This window comes from Elephas maximus, chromosome 15 (genome assembly GCF_024166365.1).
Source record: "Elephas maximus indicus isolate mEleMax1 chromosome 15, mEleMax1 primary haplotype, whole genome shotgun sequence".
Lineage (NCBI taxonomy): Eukaryota > Metazoa > Chordata > Mammalia > Proboscidea > Elephantidae > Elephas > Elephas maximus.
In genome coordinates, this window is record NC_064833.1 from 39,676,452 (window position 1) to 39,700,146 (window position 23,695).

At 36.8% G+C, this 23,695-nt stretch overlaps 1 protein-coding gene across 1 annotated transcript in view; it reads left to right on the top strand.

The window, feature by feature from the left end:
- The window catches only part of UBR5 (ubiquitin protein ligase E3 component n-recognin 5), a 172,895-nt gene that overhangs the window by 105,677 nt on the left and 43,523 nt on the right, over positions 1–23,695 (top strand). The window contains exons 17-32 of the mRNA XM_049854462.1: positions 1,018–1,161; positions 1,256–1,367; positions 1,595–1,749; positions 1,990–2,187; positions 6,128–6,338; positions 7,352–7,478; positions 11,498–11,649; positions 12,102–12,197; positions 12,736–12,859; positions 16,928–17,025; positions 18,191–18,339; positions 19,337–19,428; positions 20,648–20,794; positions 20,884–21,002; positions 21,078–21,204; positions 21,304–21,433. Coding sequence (XP_049710419.1) covers positions 1,018–1,161; positions 1,256–1,367; positions 1,595–1,749; positions 1,990–2,187; positions 6,128–6,338; positions 7,352–7,478; positions 11,498–11,649; positions 12,102–12,197; positions 12,736–12,859; positions 16,928–17,025; positions 18,191–18,339; positions 19,337–19,428; positions 20,648–20,794; positions 20,884–21,002; positions 21,078–21,204; positions 21,304–21,433 — 2,181 coding nt within the window. The remainder of the gene's footprint in view (positions 1–1,017; positions 1,162–1,255; positions 1,368–1,594; positions 1,750–1,989; positions 2,188–6,127; positions 6,339–7,351; positions 7,479–11,497; positions 11,650–12,101; positions 12,198–12,735; positions 12,860–16,927; positions 17,026–18,190; positions 18,340–19,336; positions 19,429–20,647; positions 20,795–20,883; positions 21,003–21,077; positions 21,205–21,303; positions 21,434–23,695) is intronic.

The following is a 23,695-nucleotide window of genomic DNA, read 5'->3' on the forward strand; positions in this document are numbered from 1 at the left end:
TACAAAAAGGTACATTGCATTTTGATACGGTCCATTCTTTGGAACACACCACCAGTTGCCTTTGAGTTGACTCCGACTCAGGGTGACTCCATCTGTTAGATGGTTCTAATTGAGGTCTTCTTCTATAACATAGATTTAAAAGTCTTAATTCACTGTCTACTTTCTTCTCCCCTTTTCCTGAAGGTGGTCTTGCCTTCTAAGAAACCAAGTTAATTTCACCCCTTTTCCCCCCACATTTGAAAACAGAATGGATCTACAACTGTGGAAATCTATAAAGGTTTTCCTGAAATGTGATGCTTTTTCACTTGTACTTGAATGACAGGGTAGATATACTGTGTTCTATGATTTGCAGAGGCTTTTCTCATACACCCTTCCATTTGATTCTCAAAACAGAACTGCAGTTTATGGGCAGGCATTTTCTCTCCTGCAAGAAGATCACACTGACTCAAAAGCATGCAGATACTGAGTAGCAGAGGTGGGGCTCAGGTATCCTGGTTTCAAGTCCTGTGGTGGTTGTCTTACTGTGCATTGCCGTCTACCTGTGTTGTCCAGTACAGTAGCCACTAGCCATATATAGTTATTTAAATTTATCGAAATTAAATAATATTAAGAAACCACCTCTTCACTCACCTTAGTTTCATTTCAAGTGCTGAGTAGCCATTTAATGGCTAGTGGCTGCCAGATGGGACAGTGCAAATTAAGGACATTACCATCACCAGGAAAGTTCTATTAAGGAGGGAAGATGGGGCTTAATGGGTTATACTTAAAGTTTACCGGTTGATTGTTAAACATGTACAGAGTAATCCCTGGCTACAAGGAGGTGAGCCTAGAGTATAGACATGAATAGCAAAACTTTGGTGAATGTGTCCAGTTTAATTTTATAACATGGTGATACTTTGAAGAAATAACACCCTTATAAGGTGTCCAGTTACATGCCTTTCATCTCTTTGTTCCATGTTAAATTAGCTAAGTGGCTAGAATCTGCATATTGCTTACCATATTTAATTGTACTTCTAGGTGCTAAAAGTGGATGGTGCCTATGTTGCTGTGAAATTTCCAGGAACATCCAGTAATACAAACTGCCAGAGCAGTTCTGGTTCAGATGCTGACCCTTCTTCTCTCCTGCAAGATTGTAGATTACTTAGAATTGATGAGCTGCAGGTAAGTGTCGAGGAATTGCTTACTAAGTGAATTCTGGGACTGGCTTGCATATGTTATGAGAATTTGAAAGCAAAATTTCTTTTGTGTTATATAGGTTGTGAAAACTGGTGGAACACCAAAAGTTCCTGACTGTTTCCAGAGGACTCCTAAAAAGCTGTGTATACCTGAAAAAACAGAAATACTAGCAGTGAATGTAGATTCCAAAGGTAAACATTTTGTAACTTTTAACTGGCATGTTCTATATGTTATTAATGCTTGTGCAGTAAATAGGAATAAAATTAAAGTGGTTTGGGGCATTGGCAGTTTTTTGTCCCGTGTGTAACATTATGGAATAAAGTGTATTTGTTTGAATTAATTTACAAATGTGGCCAGAGGTGTCAGAGATCACTAAAAATATATAACAGTTTTTCTTTCTATTTACGTGCTTCTGAAGGTGTGCATGCTGTTTTGAAGACTGGAAATTGGGTACGGTATTGTATCTTTGACCTTGCTACAGGAAAAGCAGAACAGGAAAATAATTTTCCTACAAGCAGCATTGCTTTCCTTGGTCAGAATGAGAGGAATGTAGCCATTTTCACTGCTGGACAGGTACAGAGGCTCATTTTTGCTTTTGAAAAAGTGATACGACAGCACTGGCATTTTTGTGATGTTTAGGGTGTGGCTCTTGTTTACTTGTTAATAAGCTATGGAAGAATTTAGAATTCTTAATACATTTTAATGCTAGAAACCTTGTTTGGTCATTATTACTAACATCCAATTTGAAAATAGATATTTTTATTGTACATTTTTGATTGAGAGCTAAACTTTATTATTTGTCCTCCATTTTAGGAGTCTCCTATTATTCTTCGAGATGGAAATGGTACTATCTACCCAATGGCCAAAGATTGCATGGGAGGAATAAGGGATCCTGATTGGCTTGATCTTCCACCTATCAGTAGTCTTGGAATGGGTGTACATTCTTTAATAAATCTTCCTGCCAATTCAACAATCAAAAAGAAGGCTGCCATTATCATCATGGCTGTAGAGGTAATTTAACCTTTATAAGACATTTTAATTCAGAAGATACTTGCAAGAGTCTGGGGAAACAGTGTTGAATAGGTCATTCATTACCCTCTCCCTAAAGGTGGTAGCAGTCTGTTAGAGCAAGAGAGACAAGCAAATCAGTGATTACAGTGTAATTTAAGGCATACACAATGTTGTGGGAGCACAGAGAGGAGGGATCTAAATCAAACTGTGACCGTGGGGAAGATTTCCCTGAGGGGGTGATGCTTAGACAGAACTTTTATTGATTAGGTACGGGTCCCCTAGGCCCAAGGATGAAGGTGGGAGATGTTATCCCGGACACTTAGAGCAGCCTTTGTGAATCTATATAATGTGTTAGAAAATGTGTACATTCTCTGGATATAACCAGAAGGTAGGGCTCATATGGACTAGTGAGTGGCAACTGATAAGGCTGAAGAGGGGCACTAGGGGTCCTTCTGTGTTAACCTGGGGGCCTGAACTTTTCCCTGAAAGCTATGAGGAAAAAGATTTTAAGCTGTAGGATGGCATAATTACATTTTTTAAAAGGATGGTTAGTAGTGGAGAATGGATTTGTAGGAAGTGTAGGATAGAGATTGGAAATATAGAGACCAGATAAAAGGCTAACGTAATTATCCAGGTGCAAAACAAAGTTAGCTTAAACTCTTGGGAGTGAAGAAGAGGAGATGAATTAGAACCTATAAGGCTTGGTGACTGGGTGTCAGTAGTAAATGAAAGGAAGGTGTTATTGTAACCCCAAGCTTCTGATTTGGGTGTGATTGATTGTAGCGAGGAAATACAGGAAGAAAAATAAATGGGATAAGGGAAGAGGATGAGTTTAGTTTTAAACATGTTGAGGTTGAGTGGTTTGTTAGATACAAAGGCAACACCTGGAAGCCTCTGGAACAACTTGAGCAGAGATTGACCTATTTTAACTTACATTTTAAAAGGATCACTGCTGATGTGTCGAGAATTCTAGGGGGGCAAGTATGGAAGTAGAGAGACTAATTAGGAGACTATTAAAATAATACAGGTGGAAGATGATGGTGGCTTGACCTATGAGTGAAAACTGATTAGATTCTAGATATAGTAGATATGTTTTTAATGTAGAGCCAATGGGATTTGCTGATGGTTAAATACAGAGTGTGAGGAAGCACGAGGGTGACAAGGTTTTGGAAGTATAAAGTTGCGATTTATTGGGATGAAGATTGCAGAGCAAAAGCAGACTTGGAAGTTGGGCTTTAGACATGTTAAGGTTAGGATGCCTGTCAGATATCCAAGAGGAGATGGCGGGTAGAGAGCTAGGTGTGTAAATCTGGAGACCAGGAGAGAGAAGACTGAAGAACTGAACTTGGGAATTGGAGTATTTAAAGATGTGATACTGAATGAGATCACCAAGGTTGAGGAGAAGAGAAAGGTCCAAGGACTGAGCCGTAAGTGTTTAAATGCTGGGGAGATAAAGAGGAGCCAGCAAAGGAGACTGAGAAGGAGCAGCCACAAGAGTTGGAGGAAAACTAGGATAAGTGGTGTCCTGGAAGCCAAATGAAGAGCATGTGTCAAGGAGGATACAGTGATCAACTGTGTCAAATGGTGCTGTAGGTCACGTAAGGTGAGAACTGAATAGTGACTGTTGGGTTTGTCTCTGAGTCTCTATTGACAGGGAGGATAAAGGCCTGATTAGAGTAAGTGAAGGAGAAAAAGGGAGGTGAGGAACTGAAGATAAATATGGGCAGTTCTTTGGAGGATCTTTTTTTAAATGATGGAAATGGGACTTGGTGTGGGAGCTCATTTACCCTTCATAAGGCTGGAGATGATCAGCAAACTTGTTAGACCTGCATCCAGGTGCTCCTGAAAGCCACCGGGTAAGCTTTTGTTTCAGGGCCCAGTGTTCATATTATTGAGTAGTTTTGATTGTAGCCTTCTAGACTAGTGATTCCAAACTAGTCAGGGAAGTGGACTTGACCTGAATTTGGCCCCTAGAAATAGCCTTCACGTCATTTTAAAATTCTTGATTAGTTGTCAATATTTAAAAATCACAGAGTTTATATTTGAAATCCAGATTTTCTGTTGCTCTTAAAACGTTAGAAGATATGGTAACATTGGGTGCATAATCTAACATAGAAACTTTTGACTATCCCTTTTAGAAGTTACATGCAGTCTCTATTCATTACAGACCTCACTACTTGTAATTTGTTGCCCAGAGTCCAAGTGTTAAAAAAAACTAAAAGTTTTTTTTTTTTTTTTTTGAGTCCAAGTGTTAGTTGCCATTAATTCTCTAGCTTGTGTGAGTGTGTTTTATACTCAGCCCCCTTCACTCATTTCTATTACTTCACGTGCTCTTGCAGGCATTTTGTTCTGTGACTCTTGTACTTTGTCAGCATCTCAAGGATCAGATAAAATATGTCATCATCCCATGGGTAGGGATAAAGTGTGTCATCATTTATCTTTGTACCTCAGTGAACTAGGGCCTGGCAGTGACGAGAGCAGAAAAAGTTCACTTAAAAATTTCTTGTGGTTCTACCCTTTCTGCCCCTTTGCCATAAGAATAAGTGACATATACAGTATATAGCGATGCAGGATAAACTTTTTTGCTTGTAACACAGCTCTGTGTAGTATTACACTCTCAGTATGAGAACGCTTATACAATCCAGCAGGCTGGAGATGAGAGCTCCCTGTAGAGTGCCTGCTTCCAGCCAGATGATGTGGCTGATTGTTTGAAAACATTCTGTATCACAGCAGTGTACAACAAAATACCTCGATTTTTATTTGACTTTGAAAATACCCTGTCTTTTTGTTCTTTGGAGAGATTTTGACATATTCTCTTAACGTACTGATTAATGCATATATTTACTAGTCTTTGGCAAATTTAGTCTTAAGTGGTTTACCTCATACTTTTGAACTGGAGGTTGCCTATTATGGGGTCACTTCAGAGCCATAGTTAGCAGTCACAATGGCTTACTTCACGTATGGTGGGTATTGGAAATGGCTTTTTGGATGTGTTTTCTTTTAGGCCCTTAGACCCTGTAAGGTTGGGAGAGGGAAGAAGCTTTTTAGGCACTTTTGGGGAGGAGGTGGCAAATTGTTCAAATACATTCTTCCTTTTCCTTTGTATTCCCACACTCTTTTCCCACCTGCTTTCTTTGAGTTCCTAGTTCTAGTTAAAATGAGGCAATTTATTTGTTTTCTAAAACTAGTGCTTTTAACTCAGTCCATTAAATGTAACTATAGTTTTCATTTGAAAGAAACACATTTGAACTTTTTGACATGTTCATGCTGTTCTCAGGTAGTTAACGATGTGTTCTACAGATACTTGATTAGTACTTGATTAGTACCATGTCTTGGACCACATTAGTTATCACCTCTGGGGTTTGCATCTGTCATGATTTCTGGGGAGTTGAAGGTTTTGGTTTTCATGGATCAAAGTGTAATATGGTAACATGAAGAGCATAAGAGGTGAGAGCAAGCCTGGAATAAAATTTTTACCCTTTTCTTAATTGATTAACAATCTTAATAGGATTCTGATTTTATATGGCCATATAACATATAATGTAAACCTGTGGTCTGCAAACTTGCCTATAGGCCAAATCTGGCCATTCCCATTCATTTATGCATCAAGTATGGCTGGTTTCCTGCCGAAACAGCAGAGTTGAGTAGTAGTAAAAGCTGAAAATAATTACTGGTCCTTTACAGGAAAAATTTGCCAACCCATTTCTTTTCCTGTCAATTGTGTATTTTGCTTAAAGGGCACCTTTAAGTTCAACTCCTTTTGCCACACCACCTGAAACTGTCTTTACTTATTTGCAGAGCTGATTATATATAGTGCTGGCCACGAGAAAAATTTGACATATTTAATATGCTACTCAAATTATTGAAGTTTTTTTTTCCTTTCCTAATGCTATTCAAATTATCGAAGTTTTTTTTTTTTTCCTAATTTCTCTGAGCACAGAAACAAACCTTAATGCAGCATATTCTACGCTGTGACTACGAGGCCTGTCGACAGTATCTCATGAATCTTGAGCAAGCAGTCGTTCTAGAGCAGAATCTGCAGCTGCTACAGACATTCATCGGCCATAGATGTGATGGAAATCGAAATATTCTGCATGCTTGTGTATCTGTTTGCTTTCCAACAAGCAATAAGGAAACTAAAGAAGAAGAGGGTGAGATTAAGAACTATAACAAGGTCTTTTAAAAAAGTTTTAGGGAATTTTGGAAACATGACAACATTTGAGAGAAAAGAAAAGCAAATTACAATGAAGAATTTGTTGTGTATGTGTGTGTACTTTTGTCTTGTAAAATCTTGGTGTTTTGACTCTCTTAAAGATAAATATGCCTGTCTCTTGTTAGGGTGGATGTATCACATAAGTAAATAAAATTTTTCATCAGGGTGTTTTTTTTTGTTGTTGTTGTCTTGAATTCTGTTTCCATGTATATATGTGTGTATATATATGAGTGGTACTTAATGAGCTTTACTGATTTTATAATTGCAGATGATTTAGTTTGTATTACCATGGAGTTTATGTAATAATTTAGCAAGTTAAGCCAAATTATATTGTGGTAGTTTTCATCCCAATTTTCATAATGTAGCTTTCATCCCAATGTTCAAAATGTGGAGGGAAAAATAACCTAGCAAATTGTTAAATGTTTTAAAAAAGTAAACAGACTATTTCACCATAAAGTTTTTAATTGGCTAAACAAAGGGGGAAACTTTTAAAAAACCTAAAATGTAATTATGTAATTCATAATGTTCTTCTTTATTTTGAATTCTGCTTTTGTTATTCTGATAGCTACATTTTTTAATAGTGGTTTGCAAGTTTCTGACCTTTGTCTCATTACTGAATCACTAAAGGATTATAAGTAGTGTATAAACCAAAGACTGAGATACTGATATGTAGATCGTTTTCCTTCCTTCGTAGTGAAAATTGGAATTTGGCCTTTGAAAGATGAAAAGTAAATAAAGAAGATATCTTTAATATCTCCACACATTAAAGATCACAGTTCAGTCTGTCTTGTTGCTTCAAGGAGGAAAAGTTAAAGTATTAGGCTACCTAATATTTGCATTGGATGGAGCATTAAAATTATAGCAGCTGGTATCTAGAGGCCTCTACATACTTAATCTCTTAGTTATTTTTGAAGTTTAAATTGATCTCAGTTTTTTCTCTTTATGTTTCAGAAGCAGAGCGCTCAGAAAGAAATACATTTGCAGAAAGGCTTTCTGCTGTGGAAGCTATTGCAAATGCAATATCAGTTGTTTCAAGTAATGGCCCTGGTAATCGGGCTGGATCATCAAGTAGCCGAAGGTAATGTGATTTTTACCAGGAAAGTTTAATTGGAGGAAGAAAAATTCAAGTACAGGAAGACATGTAGCTCTTACCTACCATGTGCATGAATTGGTGGGTCCTTTTTTGCTTTTGTTTTTTGTTCCTCCTTCCTTGGTAGTGAAAATATCACCCTGGGGAAAAATATCTGAGATATCTAATTAGAGTTTAGTTTAAGATAAAACTGAATTTGAGATATGTCATAAATTTGAGATAATTTAGACAAGTGATTCAAACTCGATTCTTTGAAAATGTTCTAAATTCATCATTCTTGCTTTCTAGGAAGTTATTTTCTTTAGTTGGAGAACAGGTAATAACAGTAATTAAAAAGAGCCTCAATCTTTTTTTTTCAGATGGCTTACTTAGGTCAGTTTCTGAGATGTCTTAATAATATGGGAAGAAATAAAAGGCTGATGAGTATTGTTTTCTGAATATTTGATGTTTTAAATTTTCAGGCTTTCTGAGTTGTGGGTTGGACAGACCTTGATAACATGTTAAAATTGATAGGTTTTTAAATAGATGAGGGATATAAAGAATTCAGGGTATAATTTTATTTCTGTAGGAAAAAGCACATTTATTTAAGACACTATTGAGCCAAAATTCTTGGTTACTGATAGATCTTTAATGAAAGCAGTGCTCACTGTGTGCTAACGTGATTGGTTGGACAGCCTACTTAAGATGAGGACATCCCTTGCCTATTTTTTGTTCCATATTCAACTTACCTTTTACAAATGGTTATCCTTAAATTGGCACCAGGAAAGCTACCAAGTCGATAGCTTCCCAGGTTCAAAAATATCCTGAAGTGAGATTTGTCAAATAAATATTTATGTACCAAATCATAACTTAAAACAGTATAAAATCATTATGTAGACTATACAAAATGGAAATTATCACCATCTTATTTATTTAGGATTACACTAGGCAGAGAAAGTGTTTGGTCTAAAATGGAGAACAACTTAAATTTTTCTTGAAGAAATTAGTCTCTGAATTATTTCAGGTATTTCACTTCCTCAGGGAAAATACAGATGCAAACCAAGTTGGACTCTCTGATATGATTTGTCCAATGCCAGTGCTGCCATCTTTTTTTCATGTAAGGATTATTTTGAAGGCAAAGACTAAAAGGAGCTTCAAGAGTGGGTGATGCGTTGCTCACAGAAATAAATTTGCAGAGTAAGCTCCTTTGAGGAATTTGCCGAAGATTTCACTACAGTGCTCTTAACCAGTTCAAACTCAGGGCTGCCGGTTGAACAGATGAAAGCACAGGAGTCTTATTATCCACGCCGGGCAGTAGGAAGTCCACAGACTGCTTCACTGAAGTGAAACCCTCCTCTAGCCTACAATGGATTTTTCTAGGCGATGCCCCTTGATGAGTATGCAGGATGGGATTCATGAGCTGTAAGCTCAAAACTGATGCAATTGCAGTATTGAATGGAGTACTGTTAAATGCCTTCAGATGATGCTTTGACTCAGAAGTTTTGTTATGACTCAATATTCCTGAGTACAAAAGTCAGATTTAGTGGAAAGCTTGATTGATGCATCTGATTGCAGGTGTATTTACTCTAGAGATTGTTAATCTGGAAGACACATGACCTTCGCTTTTTTGTCACAGTGGTGTGTTTGAACATGACTGGATTCTAAGGCTTCTGTAGCATGGATATAACGTGCTTACAAAGAGGAAATTACATCATCCTTGAATTCTTCCATATTGTCAGAAAATACGATGACTCCAGGCAAGCCTATATGAAGAAATGTCAAAACTCTGAATCTTAGCAGCCAAGGTGGTATCTCCTCAGTATTGTCCTCAGCCACTGAGGATACAGGTGAATCTTCATGAATTGTGTACAACATCTTGAAGAATAATTTCTTTTTTTGTTTTTTGTTTTCTTTTTTTGTGTTTTTTTTTTTTTTAAGAGTCTGTATGAGGAGCTGGGCATTGTACTTAAAAAAATGTTCCCAAGACCAAATGAAGAAAAAATGTTAAGAACAATTAAAAAAAAAAAAAAAAAAGGAATGATCCCCTCATTTAATACTGACTTGACTACATCACAACAAAGTTGGGAGCTTGCAAGTTCAAGATGAGACTATGGTCTTAATTTATCTTCATTTATTCTAAATCCATTCTAAAAGCTAGGAGTTGGAGAATAGCCCACATATGTTTTCTGTAGCCTGTACAATGTTAAACTTTTTTCTTTAAAAGTTGAATGCCTTTAGATGGGCATGTACGCCTCTAGTTTGCCACTACTTCTTACACCTGACTGCCCTTTACTCATTTATCTGCCTGGTGCAGTAGGCATTGAGTGTGTGATCCTGATGTAAATAAACATTCATCTTATAAGCCCAGAGCATGCATTTATTTTCAGGTCATTTAAAGTGTCTCCCAACTATTGCTGTTTTTTTCTACGTTTTGGGTAAGACACATTAAGATACCAAGTGTCTGTTGAGCGTAATTAAAATGGTATAGAAGCATCACGGTGTAAACAGTCACCCTGGTACACTGTGATTGGCAAGGAGCCCGCCTTTCTCTGTGGGTGATATCTTTGGATAGGGAGGTGACCTTGACTAAAACAGTCAACTGTGTCCTGCTCACCTTCCATATCATTAAAACTCTTAAACTCAAATTTCTAAGTTGGGAGAGAAGACATTGGTTGTAGCTATTTTTTAATAGTGCATATTATAATAATTAATATTATTTGAGTCGTCAAATTTTACTTTGCAGAATTTTCCAGAAAGTGCATCATCATATATATGCCTTATAAAATAGATGTGTTTCTGCAAGTAGCCTCTAAAAGAAATTTTGTGAATGGTTTAAGATTATTTTTCTTATAAAGTTGATAATGTATTCTTATGGAAAAACACATTTTTCCTAGGATTAAAAAATAATCACAATTAGAGAGTCAAACATTAATAAAATCTTTTCTAAATTGCTTATTTATAGATATACTCACAGATGTTAGCTCTTTCACATCAGAAATGTCATGTCTTTGGGATTAAATCTGTGTGGGAGAATGATGCCCCTTATGTGTTGCCTGGCCCTTAAAACTGAGTTTTTTACTCTTTATCCATTTAGATGCTCTAAAACTGTGGCAGAGTGAAGGAATTTGCCTCATGTGCTTTCTCTTAATTGCTGTTAATTCTTAATGTGTTAACATTGTAGCCTTTGTAAACTTTTATTCAGAGGTAAAGTACAGATTTTTGTACAGGTAGTTATCAGTTCCCCATAATCCTTAAGAGGCCTGTGTTGGTGATTATTTCTGTTCCTTTTTAGTGATGTGTGCACCTGTACAATTTTTCTTTTTTTTTTTGAGTATAGCAGGAGAAAAAAAATCAAGCCCAGACATTAATCTAACAACGTATTTTACAAGCTCCAGTTTCATTTAATAATTTCCTTGGGATGCAAATTGTACTATTTTAAGAACAAAAAAAAAAACTTTTTGTGTAAAAATAAATCTAAATTGGTTTTTGTTTTAAAACTACTCACTGTGTGGTTATTAATTTAATTGCTTTTGAGGTCACAAACGAAGAATTTAGTGAGTGTATTTACCAAGATGTTTCAGACTGAGGCTAAAAATATTGGTGTTGTATTAATCAGTATGCTTGCTAATGTCCATTTTTAAACTTTATTATTATTGATTATAAGTGAAAGACAGAAACACTTATTTTGTTTTAATGTTCAGCTGTTCATTTATCTTAACTGTATGAAAGGATAAAACTTATTTCCTAATCTTCACAACAACTTTTGTTCCCTGTGCTTAAGTTTGTGTGGGAGCTTAATTAATATAGTGGTTTTAGTGCTGAACTGGGTGCTAGGAGCCCTCAGTTTCATTTTTGTCCCTCACTGACTTATTCTGTGATTCCAGAATTGGCATTTGCGCTTCACTTCCTTTGCCTGGAGTGTTTGCTTATAGAACATACTTTGATCTTCTCAGATGAGAAGTTCTGTGCACCTGCGAATTAACATTTAGACATAGTAGTGAGCTCTGGTTTTGTCCCTGTTCTTCTAGTTTGAGATTACGGGAAATGATGAGACGTTCATTGAGAGCAGCTGGTTTGGGGAGACATGAAGCTGGAGCTTCATCCAGTGACCACCAGGATCCAGTGTCACCTCCCATAGCTCCCCCTAGTTGGGTTCCTGATCCTCCTGCAATGGATCCTGGTAAGATCTATTATCTTATTTAGTGTTTAACAAAAAAGATAAGGTCATGAAAGAGAAGAAATTGAGCATTTTAGTAGAATATTCAGAAATTTGAAATACTTGAAAGTAATATAATGATTATTTTAACTGATTTTTAAGTTATAAAAATTTGATTTAAGAGATTTGTACTTTAAAAATTAAAATTTTAGATACTTGTCAGTCATCCCCCTTTTACTGAAATATTTTTACACTAGTAAGAAGATAGGTAGATCATTTGTTGATAATACATCGACATAAGTCATTAATTTATCTAGTGGATTCCTTCTCAGTAGTTTGGAATACAAGTTTCCACTTAAACCTCTGTCTTATTTGACCTTTGGCTTGCAGTGGAAAGCCATAAGGCCAGTGAAGAGAACATGTTAGGGGTATGTTGTCTGTAATGATGTACATCCTGCTGTTCTGTTTACTGAAAGATGGTGACATTGATTTTATCCTGGCCCCCGCTGTGGGATCTCTTACCACAGCAGCGACTGGCACCGGTCAAGGACCAAGCACCTCCACCATTCCAGGTGAGAATCTGTACTATGTTATCTGCCTAGGCATTTAGAAGCAAAAAAAGGTACACTTTGCATATTAGATTTCTACAGATCTCCACTTTTATCTCACATGCTTTTCTTGGTTTGGAAAACATCTAATTCTCTGAATTGTATTCCCCGTATCAGTGAAAATGTAACATGTATATAGATACATTTAGAAGTATGAGATTTGTAAAACGTATTAAAGTGTTTAAATTCCTTGTGATGAAGTTAATGATTTATTACTATTACCAGGAGATTTTTTTATTAGTTAGTGGATTATTGGGAAACCCTGGTGGTGTAGTGGATGATGCTATGCCTATTAACCAAAAGGTTGGCAGTTCGAATCCACCACGTGCTCCTTGGAAACTGTATGGGGCAGTTCTACTCTGTCCTGTCGGATTGCTATGAGTCGGAATGGACGTGACGGCAATGGGGTTTTTGGGTAGTGGATTATTTAATGTATACCTGATATATTATTCCAGAATATTCTTTGTCTTGTTTACTCTGTTTTGTTACAACATGCTTACAGGTCCTTCCACAGAGCCATCTGTAGTAGAATCCAAGGATCGAAAGGCAAATGCTCATTTTATATTAAAATTGTTATGTGACAGTGTTGTTCTACAGCCCTATCTACGAGAACTCCTCTCTGCAAAGTAAGAATCTTTAATGTACTTCTTATATGAAGGTATAGCATAGCTACTTTTACTTCTTAAGTCGATCTTCCTTGCAATGTATGTACAACAATTATGTGCATCTAAAATAATTTGTCAAAATCCAGCATTGTGTATCCTTCTGCTACTAAGCTCTCTTTGGTGAAAGAGATCTTTTCAACATCATGTAGTGTACACTAAATAAATACAAACCAGCTTTTATGTTAGCTTGATCAGGGTGTATATTTATTTGCTAAAAAGATGACAGGACAGTCATTTTCAAATGAAGACCCATAAAACCAGAAAATGAAACCCACTGCCATTGAGTTGATTCCAACTCATAGTGACCCTATAGGACAGAGCAGAACTGCCCCACAGAGTTTCCAAGGAGTGCCTGGTGGATTTGAACTGCCAACCAACCTCTTGCTTAACAGCTGTAGCACTTAACCACTATGCCACCAGGGCTTCCTGAAGACCCATAGATTGGTTATATCACTGTCACCTAAGAAACTTTAAAAAAGTATACTAGCGTGGATAAATTATCCCCACTTATATTTGAAGAGGTAGGCTTCTTAGAGTCTTAATTCCCTTGCCCAGGGTCACAAAACAAGTGAGTGTTAGAGCTAGAATTCCAACGCTGGTTTGTGTCTTGATTCTAGAACTGGGACTTCCAATCATGACTTTCCTCATATTTAAGAAATGTAATCGGGTGTTTTTATTTTGGAGGGGTTAAGAGAATTTCTTTTTTTGATTTTATTGTGCTTTAGGTGAAAGTTTACAACTCAAGTTAATTTCTCATGCAAAAATTTATACACATATTATTATGTGACCCTAGTTGCAATCCCTATGATGTGACAGCACACTTCCCTTTCCCACCCCAGGTTTCCTGTGTCCGTTCAACCAGCTCCTGTCCCTTTCTGCTTTCTCACCCTGCCTCCGGACAGGAGCTGCCCATTTTAGTCTCTTGAATCTACTTGAACAAAGAAGCACACTCTTCACAAGTATCATTTTGTTTTATAGTCCACTCTAATCTTTGAAGAGCTGGCTTTAATTCTGGATTAACAGTGAATCTGGGGGCCATGTCTTCTGGAGTTCCTCTAGTCTCAGTCAGACCATTAAATCTGGTCTTTTTATGTGGATTTGAGTTGTACACCACACTTTTCTCCTGCTCCGTCAAGGACTCTGTGTTGTGTTCCCTGTCAGGGCGGCCATTGATGGTAGCCAGGCACCATCTAGTTATTCTGGTCTCTGGCTGGTTGAGTCTCTGGTTTGTGTGGCCCTTTTGTCTCTTGGGCTTATATTTTCCTTGTGTCTTTGGTGTTCTTCATTCTCCTTTGCTCCAGGTAGGTTAGGACCAATTGATGTACCTTAGATAGCTGCCTGCAAGCTTTTAAGATCCCCAGATGCCATGCACCAAAGTGAGATGCAGAACATTTTCTTAATAAATTTTGTTATGCCAGTTGACCTAAGTGTCACCTGAAACCATGGTCCCTAGACCTGTCGTGTTCAGTAAACTTAGTTTTTGGTTTAGTCCAGGGGTGCTGACTTCCCCTGTATTGTGTGTTGTCCTTCCCTTCACCTGAGATAATTCTTGTCTACTATCTGGTTAGTGAATTCCCCTCTACCTCGCTCCCTTCCCTTGTAACCATCAAAGAATGTCTTCTTCTGTGTTTAAACCTTTCCTTGATTTAGATAAGAGAATTTTTATGTTTAAAACCCTTTTTGACCTTTGGATGAAAATTATCGAATTTATGATTAATGAAGGACCCACTAGTGAAATAAGTCATTGGATTAGAAACGAAATTATTACTAAATAGCAGTTCAGTAACTGGTTTAAGGTATATATAAATATAATGTGTATGTAAATACATAAGCCTATTTTTATTTTCTCCATTATTTGTCATTTTTAGTTTGCGTTAATGGCATTTAAAGATTATCTTTGTATAATTTCCTCAATCTGGTGTTGTCTAAACTTTCTTGTATGTTTTAAGTTTTTTTTAATCCACTCTGCATTTTATTTTCACAATTTTTATTTCACTGGTCCTTTATTTTGATATTTGCACATTGGTGGGTTTTTTTTTTTTTCTTAGAAAATATACAGAACATCTGGAAAAGACTCAAAATGCCCTTATAAAAAGTTAATAGTAGGTTTATAACTAATTAGAGGAGAGACAAAGTTCTTTTGCCTGACTTTTAGCTGCTAGTCATACAGATTCTCAAGTTGGTCCTCTTTTTCCTTTTTATATTGTAAATGTAGGAACATTTCCTAGAGTAGCTAATAAAATTTTCTAAGTGGTATATCTGGAAATAACTTCCATGTAAATGACTCAGTTAAGGAAGGTGGTGTTTTCCTTAATTTTGTTTAGCAATATATAAAGTGCTGGGAGAATACATGGGAGCACTGACTCTTCCTTCAGATCATGGCATGATGCGGATATGCACGCGTGTATGTGTTTGTGCATGTCTTTGTTTATGGGGGGGTGAGGATGAGATGAGGGATTTGAAAAAGCATATTCAGTATTTTCAATTTAAGAAGCTCTTATAAATTCCCTCCAACCACAGGTTATTAGGTGTTGCTTTTATAACATAAGCTAAAGATAGTAAACTTTGATAAAATCCTCCTGGCTAATAAACATACAGAGAACTCCGTTATTCTCAACCAGCTCGTACTTCCCTTAGGGAGAGAAGTAGTTTGAGGCTTCATTATTTGTTTTTAATCAAAAGTATGGTCATGTTGTAAACAATCGAAAACATTGCATCATGGAATAAAACATTGTCCCTGCTTTTTAGTAGTCGATAATCAAATTGGGAGATTAGATGTGTATAACGCCTACATTAATTGGGGCGGGGGCATATAAGTGCTTTTTGGAGTAAAAAAAAAAAAAAATAGGAGGGAGAAATGTGTTTATTCTGTAGTAAGTAGCTTTGTGAAGATGAAATTTGGGTAGAACCATGAAAACAGGTAGGGAAAAGAGTAAGCCAACAACATGAAAATAGGGAAGTACAAGAAGAATTTTAGGAAATAGTGATTTAACAAATTTGAAGTGGATGATTGAAGAGGAGAGTAATGGCCACTGAATCTGAAAAATTAGGCTAAAGCCACCACTGTGAAGGTTCTTGAATGCCATGCCGAGTATTTGGCCTGTATTCTTTGGACGTGAATTCTCTGAGTAATGAGTTTAGAGACTAAAAGAATATGCTAGAGATTATTATTTTTTATATATCTTATCAGCAATCTTTAATGTTCATATTGCCATAAACTGAACTCATGAGCTGGTTTTGAAAATGGAGAATAAAGATTGGATGCAACAGTAAAAATTAATTGATTTTTGAAGGAAGAGTACATGAAGCACCTGATTTTTTTTGTCTTAATTATTAGGAACAGTGATACTGTTGGCTGAAGTAGATTAAGTCAGGTAGAGAGCAGGTTTGGGGAGAATGTGAGGTGACAATGGAAAATCCCAAGCAGACATATAAAACAAGCAAGTATAGATGGTAGAACTGTATAATCTTCAAAGAAGTGATAGTTGCTATGGTGGATGATAGAGGCACAGATGACTGAGAACTGGATTTTGGGAAATTTTGGGACTTTAGGAGGGAATGAAAATTAAGTGAAGGGTATCGAAGGTACCTTTCTTTTAAGAGAAAATAATGATAAACCATAATAACAGCTAACATTTATTAAGTACATGTTATTTACTAGGCATTGTGCAAAGAGCATTTGAATTTAATCCTCGCCACAATTCTATAAGATAAAGACAGTTACTATTCTCACAACTGGAAAGTGTTAGAACCTGGATTCAACATCGAGTAGTTCACTCCAGAGCTCTTGCTGGGCTATTCTTTCGTGTCACTGAGGCCAAGAAAAGAGAGCATTGTTTATAAAGACAAAGGTTCCGGAGGTGGCTTTCTTCCTTAAATGAAATATGAGACCAGGAAATAACACCAGAGTAACAGTGGGACATTTTATAATAAAACAAAATTGGGTGTTTTTTTCATCATGAACATGCATTTCTTTTATAATCAGAAAGGAAAATAATTGATATTTTTATAAAGAATTTTTCATTTTAGGGACGCCAGAGGGATGACCCCATTTATGTCAGCTGTAAGTGGCCGAGCTTATCCTGCTGCAATTACCATCTTAGAAACAGCCCAGAAAATCGCAAAAGGTAAATTTTAAGTCCTAAATAGAATTGTTTATTTTTTAATTTGCATAGATTTCTATTCTGTGTTGTTGCTGTTAGCTGCCATCGTGTGGGCTCCAACTCGTGGTGACTTTATGTGTAACGGAAAAAACCTCGATTGCCTGGTCCTGTGCCATCGTTGGTGCGTTTGAGTCCATTTGGTTTCCCTAGTTTTCGCTGACCCTCTACTTTACTACTGTCTTAATTATTTGAGCCTAATGTCTGTATGTATAAATGACGTAACTGTAAACTACTATGATAATTTGTGTGCCCGAGAGCAAGTGCGTGTGTGTAAAATTTATGTGTTTATACTTTTCTCAAGTATATTCTATCTTCCAATTTTCCATCAAAAAGCAGCTGGTATAAATTTCTGAAGACACTTTAAGTAAAAAAAAAATTCATAATGGATAATATAATAACTAATCCTTTCAAAATAAAGATGGATTATTGATAGAACCTATTATTGGTTAACTGGTGATGATAATAAAATCTTGTAGAAATAATAGGCATATGTCTTACTGTAGTTACTCCTGACTTGGAATTCCTGTTTAATGAAAATATTAGAAACAAAAAACAAACCAGAAACCCTGGTGGCATAGTGGATAAGAGCTATGGTTGCTAACCACAAGATTGGCAGTTTGAATCCACTAGGCACCCCTTGGAAACCCTATGGGGTAGTGCTACTCAGTCCTATAGGATCGCTATGAGTTGGAATCGACTCGAGGGCAACGGAACATTATGGAATATCAATTTCTGCTATCCAGCCTTTAAGAGAATAAGTACTTATCTTTTAAAACTGGTGATAAATAATTTGTGACACGTGTAATTTGCTAACTAGAGTTAGGACTTGAGTTTTAATGGCTTAATGTAGCACTAAGAATTCAAAAGACTGACATGTAGTGTGTTGGTATTGTTGTGATATGTGGTTTGGGGTTACGATGATATAATTAGGCTTCACCTTCCTTTGTTCTAAAATTGGGTAGATTTCCTTGCCTAGTGACTTTGTGTATCAATTAAAAGAAATTACATATAGTAGTTTCTGATTTATACTTGTGTATGTTAAAACTTTTCCATTTGAGGAAAGTAGCAGATGGCTGCGTGAATAAGTCCTTTTCTGATATATGATCTACTGTTTTCTTCATCTTTTTAGCTGAAGTATCCTCAAGTGAAAAAGAGGAAGATGTATTTATGGGAATGGTGTGCCCATCAGGAACCAACCCTGATGATTCTCCTTTATATGTCTTATGTTGTAATGATACCTGCAGTTTTACATGGACTGGAGCAGAGCACATTAACCAGGTAAGTTATTTTACATTTCCCTGTATTTCTGTTATCTTTAGGGTCTTCCCCCCCACCTCCCCACTGAGTTATATTGCTCAGCTTTGGAATTGCAAATCTGCTATTTTCCTTTACTCTGAGTTACAAAATTCTCTGAAGAAAATTAACCTAGATTTAATTCTTAAATAAATGAGGTGAAGGAGTTGGTTCTTAAATTAAATATGGGATATTATGATAATGGGAAATCTTTACTGGGTGGTATAATCTGACCCACGACTTTTTTTTTAAATTATGGTTTAAGTGAAAGTTCACAGCTCAAGTTAATTTCTCATACAGAAATTTATACACACATTGTTACATGACCTTAGTTGCTATCCCTATAGTATATCAGCACACTCCTCCTTTTCATCCCAGGTTTCCCATGTCCATTCAGCCAGCTTCTGTCCCTTTCTGCCTTCTCATCTCACCTCCAGGCAGGAGCTGTCCATTTAGTCTCATGTACCTACTTGAACTAAGAAGCACACTCTTCATGAGTATCATTTTATGTCTTATAGTCTTTGTCTAATCTTTGAAGAGTTGGCTTTGCGAATGGTTTTAGTTCTGGGTCAACAGAGAGTGAACCACAACTCTTGATAGAGATTTTATGAGTATAATGCCTATTTTTCAGATGATGTAAATTTTTTCTTGCGCCATTGGTAATATTTTATTTCCATTTGTATAATTAAAATGTGTGTTCACTGTATACTTCTATGACACTTTGTTTTCTGGAGCAAAAGATTAATTTTATTCTGCTTCTGTTGTGATTGGATTGTTTTTAAAAACTACAAGAAATACTTATGAGCTATATATAAATGTTTAAAATCTTAAAAAATATAAAAAATATATATGCTATTTTAATTGTAGGATAGTTTGAACTGCTGACTTTCGATTAGCAGTCAGTCATTTTAACAACTGTACCACCAGGGCTCCTTATATAAATATTTAAAATCTTTTAAAAATATGCTGTTTTTAATTTTAGGATATTTTCGAATGTCGAACTTGTGGCTTGCTGGAGTCACTTTGTTGTTGTACGGAATGTGCAAGGGTTTGTCATAAAGGTCATGATTGCAAGTGAGTACAATTTAGTTTTCTTTAGCTTAGTATTATGAACTGCTAAATTTATATTGCTGTACTGAAATAATCTATACTAAGTCATGTTTTGTTTATAATTTACAAAGCTTGAAGTTTTCTTAAGTGGCCATCTTTAAGCCAATTTATGATCAAAAATGTTCTTGATTCAAAGCATACTGGGAAATGTTTGTTTTTTGTTAGTTTTAGCATAAACCCTCTTTAAATAAAACTAGGTTAGCTAAGAAACATGTTCTGTCCTACATGGTAACTAGGATCAGATTAGTCCTTTGAGAAACACATCTACAGAAGGTTTGTGTCTGGATTTTCCAGCCAGAGTCTCAGGTCCCCTGCGGTAGTATTTACTAGCAGAAAATTGGCCACAGGCATTAAGAGAATCATGACGTTGTTTGGCCTGTGCTTTATTTCCTTCTTAAACTTTTATTTCCTAAACTTTTAAACTTTATTTTCTTCTTAAACAGTAGAGATACTGTGGCTAGTTTGTTGGTTTTCACAAACATGAGAAGCATCCACACTAACGTGAGCAGTGCCCCAGCATCATCATCAGCTAGAAATAAAAATGCACTGCAGATGTGTAGATATTATAGTTAATAATGGAGAAGTGGCTGGTAAAAACTGTCTATTGTGCTTTAAAATGAGTAATTGTATAGGATAAGGAGAGCATTGATGTGTATAATTTTTATTGAATACTTTTGGCTAATATTTTTGTCTTCCCTATTTTCAGCATCTAAAAGTGATAATCTGTTGATTCACTGAGTGTTTACTAAGTGCATTCACTGCACTAGGTACTAGGGTGGTGGCGAGCAGTAATTCCTGCCTCCACGCAGCCTGTAGTCCTGTTAGAGGACACAAACAGGAAATACCTGCCCGTAGGGCCTTGCGGGGCTCATTAGATGCCTACAGAAGGATCAGTGACACTGGATTGGGATGGTAGGGAATTCAGGAAGATACTCCAGCGGAAGTGACTGTATCAGAGTCATTACAGTATACCTCTTCTCACAGGAATTTTGTGTTGCTCTGTAGATTTCATACCACTAAGTAACCCTCCTTGTTAGGTAAGCTGTAACAAGCACACTAGGCATTTAAAAATCAGGGAGGGCTCTATCTGGTTCCAGTGAGGTATGTTTCTTTAGTTTCAGTAAAGACCTTTGTATATTTTTTAAAATTTACATGGTTTGACTTCAGCATTAATATTTTCTAGACTTAAAAGGACGTCGCCAACAGCCTACTGTGATTGCTGGGAGAAATGTAAATGTAAAACTTTAATTGCTGGACAGAAATCCGCTCGTCTTGATCTGCTTTATCGCCTGCTCACTGCTACTAATCTGGTCACTCTGCCAAATAGCAGGCAAGTGGGATTTTTAAAAATAAGTTAAATTGAAAAGATATGCTACATCTGAGTAGCCTTTCTTTTCTCACAGCCGCGTTGTTTTGTAGGGGAGAACACCTCTTGCTATTTTTAGTGCAGACGGTTGCGAGGCAGACTGTAGAGCACTGCCAGTACAGGCCACCTCGAATCAGGGAGGATCGTAACCGGAAAACAGCCAATCCTGAAGGTGAGTACATCTGACATTTATGACATGTATGAAAAAAAAATCTTTTATTTCTTCTTACCCACTGTATCTTTTTAGATTCAGATATGCCTGATCATGATTTAGAGCCCCCAAGATTTGCACAGCTTGCATTGGAGCGTGTTCTACAGGATTGGAACGCGTTGAAATCTATGATAATGTTTGGGTCACAGGAGAATAAGGACCCGTATGTATTCATTAAAATATTTTCAGATGTCTGCATTTCCCCTGTAAGTGTAATAACACTGTAACAACGGTGTCATCTTATCTTTGCTTCCCCCTCAAGTCTCAGTGCCAGCAGTAGGATAGGCCATCTTCTGCCTGAAGAACAAGTATACCTCAATCAACAGAGTGGCACAATTAGGCTGGACTGTTTCACTCATTGCCTTATAGTCAAATGTACAGCAGATATTTTGGTAAGTTCTGAATGTTTATTACAAGCACATGGAAAGTAAGCTTTTCTTACTTAGCATCCCATGATCTTACTAATTCAGACTACTAAGTATTGATGGGTTCTAATTAAACAGTACGTTAAGGGGAATGGAATTTTGGAGCTATTTAAGCATCTTAGTTAACAGCAGAAACTCATTCTAAATAAAAATCTTTCTAAAATATGTTCAAATACAACAGTATGTAAATGAATAGAACAGTGTTCAGAGTTAATAGTAACTCAGTGCATTTTTTAAGTGCCCCTTTTGTATGTGAAATTAGGGGGGAAAAAAAAAAGCTAAGCCATAAAACCCAGTGCTGATGAGGTTACGGTAAAAAGAACACACCCAGGCAGTGGCAGGGTGGCATTGCATTTGGAAAGCAATTTGGTAGTGTCAAAAGCCATAAAAATATAAATGCCCTCAGAATTTGTCATAAATAATTTACAATATGAGAAATATTAAATCATGTCACAGAATTATGTAAAGTTAAAAAAATGGAGATACTTTATGCATCCAATAATAGTGGACTCTAATCAAATTACAGCACAAATATTTAGTGAAATGTAACGCACCAATTAGAAAATTAAGGTTATCGTAAGCAACATTAAAAAGACAAAACAGAAAGTGAAACTGTGTGTTCTCTGTAATTAACATCCATAATAAAGCATGCATTGAAAAGAGACAAGAAAGAAATAACAATGGTTAAATGAGGGAGTTGGGATTATGAATTTATTAATTTAAATATTTGTTGTTTTGATAAATACCCTACGTTGTTTTTGTTGTGTGCTGTTGAGTTGATTTTGACGCATAGTCACTCTATAGGGCAGAGTAGGACTAACCCATAGGGTTTTCTAAGCTGTAATCTTTATGGGAGCAGACCACCAGGTCTTTTCTCCCACAGAGCTACAGGTGAGTTTGAACCGCCAACATTTTAGTTAACACCTGAGCACTTATCCGTTGTGCCACCAGGTTCCTAGTAACCTAAAGCGAGGGAAATACATTCTTCTTCTGATTTGATGTATTTGGTATTGCACTGTGTCTTAGTTATCTAATGCTGTTATAACTGAAATATTATAAGTTAATGGTTTTAAAGAACAGAAATTTATTTTCTCACAGTTTAGGGGGCTAGAAGTCCAATTCAGGGTGCTGGCTCTAGGGGAAGGTACTGTCTGTTCACTCTGGGGGAAAGTCCCTGTCTCAGCTTCTCTAGCATTCTTCTTTGTGTTTCTTGGAGATCTCCACATGACATCTGTATCTCCTCCCTACCCCACCGCCATTTGTGCTTGCTTCTTCTGTGCATGATCTGCTCTTCCATTATCTCAAAAGTGATTGTCTTAAGACACACCTTACACTGACATGGTCTCCTTTAACATTACAAAGAAATCCCTATTCCAAAAATGGGATTACATGCATAGGTATGTTGTTGTAAGGTGCCCTCCAGTCAGTTTCAACTCCTAGTGACCCTGTGTACAACAAAATGAAACACTGCCCGGTCCTGCACCATCCTCACGATCATTGCTAAGCTCGCACCATCATTGTAGCCACTTCGTCAGTTCATCTAGCTGAGCGGCAGTTTCTTTTTCCGTGACCTTCTACTTTACCATCATGATGTCCTTCTCCAGGGACAGGTCCCTCCTGATAGCATGTCCAAAGTATGTGAGACGAAGTCTCACCATCCTCCCTTCTAAGGAGCATTCTGGCTGTACTTCCAAAACAGATTTGTTCATTCTTCTGGTAGTCCATGATATATTCAATATTCTTTGCCAGCCCTATAGTTCAAAGGTGTCGATTCTTTGGTCTTCCTTATTCACTGTCCAGCTTTCACATGTATATGAAGTGATTGAAAAATACCATGGCTCAGGTCAGATGCACCTTAGTCCTCAAAGTGACAGCTTTTTTTGTTGTTATTGTTGCTCTCACTCACCCTTTCTTCTCCCTTAGTACTGGGCATCCTAATTCCTTTTGATCCTTTCGTGTATCTCTCACTCAGTAGACCTCTGCCCATCCCCATCAATTTATTTTGAGCAGGTTCTGGACTCCTTGTGTCCCTTCTAAAGAGTGTCTTGGAACTGAACATAGTTCTTCTGTTGGTGTGCTCATTCCAGGGGAGAACTCCCCTCCTTTGTCCTGGGTATTATGCTTCTGTTAATGCAGCCTACGTTTATGTGCTTTTCTGACAGCCTCATCGTGACTCATTTTTGGCCTGCATTTTTTTTTTTTTTTCAGTATAGACATCCTTCCCCATGT